At 42.9% G+C, this 9186-nt stretch overlaps 1 protein-coding gene and 1 pseudogene across 2 annotated transcripts; one reads left to right on the top strand and one right to left on the bottom strand.

Annotated features, from left to right (window-relative positions):
• The first annotated feature begins 2119 nt into the window (after positions 1 to 2119).
• XCR1 (X-C motif chemokine receptor 1) lies at positions 2120 to 8772 on the top strand. 2 transcript variants are annotated; one of them, XM_010374795.2, is made up of 3 exons: positions 2120 to 2190; positions 7305 to 7426; positions 7604 to 8772. In XM_010374795.2, the coding sequence occupies exon 3, from the start codon at positions 7635 to 7637 to the stop codon at positions 8634 to 8636; it is 1002 nt and encodes a 333-aa protein (XP_010373097.1). In that variant the 5' UTR covers positions 2120 to 2190; positions 7305 to 7426; positions 7604 to 7634; the 3' UTR covers positions 8637 to 8772. The 2 variants fall into 2 exon arrangements, with proteins under 2 accessions (XP_010373097.1, XP_010373098.1); XM_010374796.2 differs by lacking the exon at positions 7305 to 7426 and having other exon boundaries at positions 2126 to 2190.
• On the bottom strand, positions 5392 to 6249 carry LOC104671333 (annotated as a pseudogene).
• Positions 8773 to 9186: the final 414 nt, after the last annotated feature.

Here is a 9186-nt window from a genome sequence, read left to right as displayed (position 1 = left end):
GACTGGGCAACAGAGTGAGAACCTACCTCAAAACAAAAAAAAAATCAATTGACCATAGATGTATGGCTTTCCCCATTGTATTTCATTGATCTATATGTCTCCAATCTTGAATAGAAGGAAGAACAAAGTCGGAGGATTTGTGATTTCAAAACTTACTACAAAGGTAATCAAGACTCTATGGTACTGACATAAGGATAGATGTAAAGACCAGTGGAATATAACTGAAAGTTATAGCTAAGTCATAGCTATAAATCCCTGTAACCTGACTAGGCAAGGATTTCTTAACTGCAACAGCAAAATCACAAGCAACAAAAGAAATAATTTATAAATTACATTTCATGAAAGTTAAAAACAGGTCAGGCATGGTGGCTCACGTCTATAATCTCAGAGCTTTGGGAGGCCAAGGCAGGAGGATCACTTGAGGCCAGGAGTTCAAGATTAGTCTGGGCAATATAGTGAGACCCTGTCTCTACAAAAACATTAAAATAATTAGCTGAATGTGGTGCTGTGTACCTATAGTCTTAGCTGCCTGAGAGACTGAGGCGAGAGTACCTCTTGAGCTCCAGAGTTCAAGGCAATAGTGAGCTAGCTGATCATGCCGCTGAATTCAGGCCTGGGTGACAGAGTGAGAGCCTGCCTAAAAAAAAAAAAAAAAAAAAAAAAAAGGAAAGGAAAGAAAAGAAAAGAAAGAAAGAAAGAAAAGAAAACAGAAAATTTAAAGTGTTGTCAAAGGGCACCATGAAGAATTAAAAAGGAACCCACAGAATGAGATAAATTATTTTTAAATCATACCTCTGATAAAGATCCAGTATCCAAGAAATAACTCTTACAATTTAATAAAAAGACTAATAACTCAAATTGTTAAAAGGCAAAGGTTCTGAATAGACACTTCTACAAAGAGATACACAAATGACCAATACACATACAAAAAGATGCTCAAAATCTTTACTCATTAAGGATGTGGAAAAACTGTTTCCTACTGTTACGGCTTTTTCACTCCTGTTGTTTGGTGAGTGGCAGTGAGTGTTACAGCTCTTTTACTCCCCCACTGGTGAGCTCCAGGTTCTTGTCCCAAGACCAAGAAAAATAAGGCACACAGACACTGGAGAGTGAATAAGGCAGAGTTGGATTTATAAGCCACAGAAAAGCTCTCAGCAAAGAGAGGGGACCCAAAAGAGGGTTGATAGCTGTAAGGCTGAGTCACAGGTTTTTACAGGCTTAGAATAAGGAAATACATGCTGATTGGTTTATGGGTAGGCTTGGAAAAAGCACTACTCAGGAAGAGGTACAATAGTGTAAAGAACCAATTGGGGGCTGAAGTGAAGGCTTGGCCTGAGACCTTGGCCCAGGACCAATCAGGGGCTGATGTGACATTACACTTTATGCAAATGAAAATTTGGCCAGCAGCTAATCACAAAAAGATAGGTATATGTAAAATAGGTAAAAGGTAAGGACCAGTCGGGAGGAAGCGTGTGAAATGAGACAAAGGCACGCCAAGGAGAGGGATATGTGTTCAAAAAAGGAGTGGGATTTGTTCATCTAGATTCACAGAGCAGGAGTTTCTATTCAAACATGCAGGCTCTTTCCTTTATCGGGGGCTTGCACCTTGATTTTCAGGCTGTTCTTGGTTTGAAGGAGTTCCACCAAGGATACAACCTAACTGCTTGCCTGACTGGCTTCTTTGTTCCTCTTTTCTTTTTTTTTTTTTTTTTTTTTTTTTTGAGACGGAGTCTCACTCTGTCACCCAGGCTGGAGTGCAGTGGCCAGATCTCAGCTCACTGCAAGCTCCGCCTCCCCGGCTCACGCCATTCTCCTGCCTCAGCCTCCCGAGTAGCTGGGACTACAGGCACCGCCACCTCGCCCGGCTAGTTTTTTTTTTTTTTTTTTGTATTTTTAGTAGAGACGGGGTTTCACCGTGTTAGCCAGGATGGTCTCGATCTCCTGACCTCGTGATCCGCCCGTCTCGGCCTCCCAAAGTGCTGGGATTACAGGCTTGAGCCACCACGCCCGGCCTGTTCCTCTTTTCTTACTACCTGTCTCTCTCTGGCTCTCTGGCTCCCTCTGGGACTCCTCCCATCCTCCTCCTCTAGCCTTCTGGGCAGGACAGGTGTTTCAGTTTCTTTAAGTGAAATATGAAACAGAGAAGCACCATTTCTGCCTCAAGACGCATGTAAAGAGGTATAGATTCAGGTGAGTTCCTTTACAAACATTTTAAACGTACGTTTTCCTTTAATTGTAGTAGCCTGTATCAGGAGTTCTTAAGCTTTGCTGCACATCAGAACCACCTGGAGGGCTAGTAAATATGCTGATTCCTGAGCTACCTCTGGAGGCTCTGATTCCTTTGGTGTGGGGATTTCCCAAGAATCTGCATTCTCTTCAGAAAAGCTGATCTGGGTTGGGTGCAGTGGCTCATGCCTGTTATTCCAGCATTTTGGGAGGCCAAGGTGGGCAGATTGCTTAAGTCCAGGAGTTCCTCACCTAACATGGTGAGACCCTATCTCTGCAAAAAATACCCCCTAAAAATTAGCTAGGTGTGGTAGCACACGTCTGTACTACCAGCTACTCAGGAGGCTAAGGTGAGAGGATCACTTGAGCTCAGGAGGTTGAGATGTGATCACACCACTGCATTCCAGCATAGGTGACAGGGCAACACCCTGTGTCAAAAAAAAAAAAAAAAAAAAAAAAATCAAAGAAAAATTCGCTGGGCGCAGTGGCTCACATCTGTAATCCCAGCACTTTGGGAGGCAGAGGCAGGTGAATCATGAGGTCAGGAGATTAAGACCATCCTGGCTAACACGGTGAAACCCGGTCTCTACTAAAAATACAAAAAATTAGCCAGGTATGGTGGTGGGCACCTGTAGTCCTAGCTACTGGGGAGGCTGAGGCAGGAAAATGGCATGAATCCAGGAGACAGAGCTTGCAGTGCCAAGAGTGCACCACTGCACTCCAGCCTGGGGGACAGAGCAAGACTCCATCTCAAAAAAAAAAGAAAAGAAAAGAAAAGAAAATGGATCTGGGAACCATACTTGGAGTAGACCTAACATATAAATAATATTTTTCTTATGTTGAAAGAAGTAGAGAGGTTTATTTGGCTACATATCTTTACTTAAGGCCTTGTTATTACTGGTGGTTGTATAATTTAGAGCTGTCTTTCTCAATCTAATTTGTATTGTACTCCAGAAAGCTAAATTCACTCCCTTAGAGTTCAGGTGGGCCACGGAGATGGGGAGGGGGAGAGACAACCAGCAAAAGGGAGCCAGGCCACTGAATGTAACTTGGAGAGGTTTGAGATTTGACATCATTTTTCTTTTTATCCCCAAAGCCTTCCAGGCCCAGAACATGACTGCCTCTGAAATTTTTGAGTAAATGAATTAATAACCAGCAAAAAAATGAATGATTTTTATAGATGTACAATATCCCTTTTATTTCTAATTTGCTGAGAGTTTATATCATCAAAGGATGTTGAGCTTTGTCAAATGTTTTTCTACATTTATCAGAAAAGATCATATAGTTTTTATCTTTATTCTATTGATATAGTGACTTAAATCGATTTTCATGTATTAAAACAATCTCGTATTTCTGGGATAAACTCAACTTGGTCATGTTATATTATTCTTTTAAAATATTGCTGGATTTGATCTGCCAATATTTTGTTAAGAATTTTTCTATGTTCTTCAGGAATATTGTTCTGTAGTTTTCTCTTGTTGTAATTTGTTGGTCTAATTTTGGTATCAGGGTTATTCTGGCCTCATAAAAGGAGTCAGAAAATATTCCATCCTTTATTTCTGATAGTTTGTGTAAAACTGGTGTTATTTCTTCCCCAAATGTTTTTTAAAAATCACTAGAAAAATCCTCTAGTTCTAACGTTTTCTTTGTGGTAAGGATTTATAGTTAATTATATTTCTATAACAAATGTAGGGTTATTCACATTTGCCATATCATCCCATGTCGGTTTTGATATGTTGGATTTTAAAAGAAATTCATCCATTTCATTTAAGTTGTTGGATTTTTTAACATACAATTGATCATAATATTTATTTGTTATTCTTGTAAAGTCTATAAGATCTGTAACATATTTCCTCTTTGTTCTCAATCTAGATAAGGCTTCATCAATTTTTTGGTCTCTCTCTCTCTCTCTCTCTCTCTCTCTTTCTTTTGAGACAGGGTCTTGCTCTGACACCCAGACTGGAATGCAGTGGTACCATTATAGCTCACTGCAGCCTGAAACTCCTGGCCTCAAGGGATTCTCCTGCCTCAGCCTTTCAAAGCACTGGAATTATAGGCATGAGCCACTGCTCCTTGCTGATTTTATCAACGTATTAAAATGTTGTTAAACAACCAATTTTGATCTTGTTCATTTTCTATTTTATTTCTTTTATTTTTATTAATGCCTTCCTTCCACTTACTTTTGAGTTTAATTAGCTCTTCTAATTCTAGCTTATGTCACTGATTTAAGTCTTAGATTGTAGACGTTTATTCTTTCTAATACAAGCATTTAAAGCTATAAATTTCTCTCCAAGTACTGCTTCAGTTGCATTTCATGAGTTTTGATATGTGGTATTTTCATTATTATCAGTTCAAAATATTTTATACTTTGCCTTTTGATTTCTTCTTTGCCTCAGATTCTTTCGAAGTCAGTTGGGTTTTTATCAATAAAACACAATTACTTTATTGATTTCTTACAATCAAATACTGCCAACTAGCATTACTTCCACTCATGCATCATCAAAAACAAAGGATATTTCCTCCTTGATATTTTCAAATGATGCATTATACAATAAACAAAGTTAGAACTTAAAATGCACCCTAATTATGTAAACTAGTAATTTGCTTAAAAAAGCATAACTAACAATTAAGGTGTGTATCTTACAACTAACAAATAAGGTGTGTAAGATACACACCTTAAACAAACAAAACAGGCATTAACAAAACGCATACAGTCAATACATGATAGAAAGCATGTTTCAAATACAAGGCAGCCCCTCAGGCCACCATATTATTTAGGTTTTGCATTATCTTTTATGACATTATAGATTACACATAACATATTTTATACATTTTAACCCTGAAGATAAGAAAAATAATTGTTGCTTGAAAAAAATTATTCCAGGTAGCCATCTGATTTGTTATCAGGAGAAACTGAACCTCCATGAGTTTAGTGTCTGTCAAATTGGAATCATTAGCTCAAGTCAGTGAATGAGATATGCAACACATTTCACAGTGGCTGTTTCCCAAGTCCTAGCAATGCCTCTTCTCCCACAGTTCACCAGAAGATTAAGCATTTCCGGGACCAGTATGCCCCTTCTATGTGGTTCCCTTTTCATTTTTTTTTTTCCGGATTAACTATTACTGTTTTATTTCGTCTTCTCCCCTCTTCTGTGGCCTTCCATTTTAATTATTAATAAATCCTTTCAGAATATTCTCAGGAAGTTCCATAAGGGGAAGTTCTGGAGATGTAAAATCCAAGGGAGGAAAATTGGGGATTGGAATGCCCTTGGCTTTCCCGGCATTTACTGCAAACTTCTGCCAGGTTGAGGAGGCTGTAGCAGTTTCTGAATGTGGCGGCAAGCTCCGTAACACTGACATTTCTACAAAATTAGCACCTACATCCAGCTCCTTTTCTACTGGACCTTTTTAGAAGTCAGACCTTTTCAGCCTTTAGTTATTTTCTTTCCTTAATCTTTCATTCTCAGCCACAAGAAATTCCACATGCCTCTTCAAATCTGCAATTTTGGTTGCCTGCTCCTCTATAATTGATTTATCATATTCTGGGGCTTTTCTTCCAATACATAGCTCTGCTGGCTCACTCTTTTGCTAAAGTAAATATAGTAGTGTGTCTGGATCCTTGCCAAAGATCCGCTGAATCTCAGGCAAGCGTTTCTCTGAGGAAGTGCTGTACTGAGAAATGGGGCTCTGGCCCTCCGCATCCTCGGCAGAGGGTTTGTGAGATGCCTGAATATGGGTAGCCACATCCTTGTCTATGTTCTGCTAGGCTTTCAATCTTTCCTCACGCTGGGCCCTTTTCCATCTCTCTTGGATGAGGAGGAGCTGTTTCATGTGGCTATCCTTTTGCAATTCCAGTGAAAGATAAGCCTGCTCAGACTGTGTCAGCTTCATGGCTTCAGAAAGATATGCCGCAGCCTTTTTGTGACAAGAAATAGCCTCTTCGTATTTGCCTGCAGCTAATAAACGGTCTACTCTTCTGCTCTGTTGATGAGCCAGGTTAAGGGGTCCTTCCATTACTTCCATAGACAGCAGCGGCCTTAGGAAGGGGAGCGGTGGCGCCAGGCAACATGGAGGGCACTGTAGGCCAGCGCGACGCAGCCGCAGAGCCTGCAGCCTCTCTGCACGCCTAGAACCAGCAGTGGGCGCAGAGGGTGCAACAATCTCACCACTTCCTCCTCAGGCCCCGACGACGCGGACCCGCCCCCTGCGCCGCAGCCGCGGCCACGCACGGCGCCATGACGTCACAAGCGCTGTTTTTTTTTTTTTTTTTTTTTTTTTAATTATTTCCAAATTATTGAAGCTTTTCTAGATATCTTGTTGATTTCCAATTCCTTTTGGGTCTTTTATATAGCTTTTCTTTCTCTGCTGAGATTTTCTACCTCTCCATTCATTATGAATATAGTTTCCTTTACTTCCTTGAGAACAGGTATAATGGTTACATTTTGATACATATTTACAAATTCCAACATGTGGCTCCTCTCACAGGCAGCTGCTTGGTTGTCTTTTCTTTTGAGTGTGGGTCACGTTTTCCTATTTCTTTATATGCTGAGTAATTCTGGATTGTGTCCTAAACATTGTTATGATGTGTAGACTCTGGATTTTGTTTCATTTTTCTGAGAAGTGTTGATTGGTTATTTGTTGTTTGTCTTAACAGGCATTTAAGTTGTATAAATAAAAAATATAATTCTAAGCCCCACAACTAACAGAATGGACTCCTCTGCCAAGGAAGGGCATTCTAAAGAAACACTAGTTCAGGCCATGATGGGAATAGGTGGTCAGACATGCCTCATTATACGCTCCTCTTTTTGTAATTCAGCACAGCTGACCAACATTAACATTAAAGCAGTCCTTAAGCCTGATAAAATAGACTCTTTGTAGCAATAAGATACCAACATGACAAATAGACATATTTTGAAATGGTCCTGCAAAGCTATCTCTTGTGGGGAAAACACATTCTGCAGAGAATCCCCTTCCCATTCCAGGTCTTTTCTCTGATCCAGAAGAGAATTAACTAAGAGTCTGGCATCTTTTTTGGGTTTTTTTGTTTGTTTTTGAAACGGTTTTTCTCTGTCACCTAGGTTGGAGTGCAGTGGCCTGATCACAGCTCTCTGCAGTCTCGCCCTCCTGGGCTCAGGCAATCTTTCCACACCCCTCAGTTTCCTGAGTAGCTGGGACTATAGGCATGTGCCACCATACCCAGGTAATTTTTAAATTTTTTGTAGAGACAGAGGTGTCACTATATTGCCTGGGATGGTCTCAAACTCCTGGGCTCAAGCAATCCTCTCCTTTTGGCCTTTCCAAAGTGATGGGATTGCAGGTGTTAGCCACTGTACCCAGCCACCACATAGGTTTAAACTCCATGTCTCTATCATTTCAGATGCTCTAAACGTCCCTGCCATCTGGTCCAGATGGAGTCCTCAGGCAACCCAGAGACCACCACCTTTTTTTACTATGACCTTCAGAGCCAGCTGTGTGAGAACCAGGCCTGGGCCTTTGCTACCCTGGCCACCACCATCCTGTACTGCCTGGTGTTTCTCCTCAGCCTAGTGGGCAACAGCCTGGTGCTGTGGGTCCTGGTGAAGTATGAGAGTCTGGAGTCCCTCACCAACATCTTCATCCTCAACCTGTGCCTCTCAGACCTGGTGTTCGCCTGCTTGTTGCCTGTGTGGATCTCCCCATACCACTGGGGCTGGGTGCTGGGAGACTTCCTCTGCAAGCTCCTCAATATGATCTTCTCCATCAGCCTCTACAGCAGCATCTTCTTCCTGACCATCATGACCATCCACCGCTACCTGTCGGTAGTGAGCCCCCTCTCCACCCTGCGCGTCCCCACCCTCCGCTGCCGGGTGCTGGTGACCACGGCTGTGTGGGTAGCCAGCATCCTGTCCTCCATCCTCGACGCCGTCTTCCACAAGGTGCTTTCTTCAGGCTGTGATTATTCCGAACTCACGTGGTACCTCACCTCTGTCTACCAGCACAACCTCTTCTTCCTGCTCTCGCTGGGGATTATCCTGTTCTGCTACGTGGAGATCCTCAGGACCCTGTTCCGCTCACGCTCCAAGCGGCGCCACCGCACAGTCAAGCTCATCTTCGCCATCGTGGTGGCCTACTTCCTCAGCTGGGGTCCCTACAACTTCACCCTGTTTCTGCAGACACTGTTTCGCACCCAGATCATCCGGAGCTGCGAGGCCAAACATCAGCTGGAATACGCCCTGCTCATCTGCCGCAACCTCGCCTTCTCCCACTGCTGCTTTAACCCGGTGCTCTATGTCTTCGTGGGGGTCAAGTTCCGCACACACCTGAAACATGTCCTCCGGCAGTTCTGGTTCTGCCGGCTGCAGGCACCCAGCCCAGCCCCAATCCCCCACTCCCCTGGTGCCTTCGCCTGTGAGGGTGCCTCCTTCTACTGAGGGGCCTGTGGCGCTGCAGGAGCAGGTGGACAGGGGACTGGAATTGGGGTCATGGAGAAGCGGGCCTGGAAGGAGCATTGCAGAACACATCAGGGTGGGGACGTCACCTCCACTGCAGGCGTGCAGTGAAGATGATTCATTACACCGTGGGTCCCGCCAGCCTCTTATCTGCGGGAAAGTGGCTTCCTACCTGGGAATTTTATATTGCCATCCAGAAAAACATTTCTTGAACTCTGAGTTCATCTTGCACGCTCCTTCATTTAGAAGTGTGTTTCTAATCAATGCTTGGTTCAGAAGGTTCTAAGACATGAAAGGATTCTGGGAAAGATGCTTCCTTGAAGACTTTACAGGGCCTAAAGCTCAATGTGTGTGATAACTGCATGATGCTGACCACACAGTGCCTCCCTTGCCTGACAGTAGGGTTGTCCCAACTGGTTTATTCACTCTGGAGGCGCCTGGCTCTGTATTCCTCAGGTACTGCTGGATGAGGCTGTCTGGAAGACAAAAGTCACCATACCCTGAGATAAGCAAGGTCATGTTGAAATCTGGA

Source organism: Rhinopithecus roxellana, chromosome 1 (genome assembly GCF_007565055.1).
Source record: "Rhinopithecus roxellana isolate Shanxi Qingling chromosome 1, ASM756505v1, whole genome shotgun sequence".
In the NCBI taxonomy this organism is placed as follows: domain Eukaryota; kingdom Metazoa; phylum Chordata; class Mammalia; order Primates; family Cercopithecidae; genus Rhinopithecus; species Rhinopithecus roxellana.
Note: the sequence above shows the minus strand (reverse complement) of the source record. Positions and strands in the feature narration are given on the sequence as shown.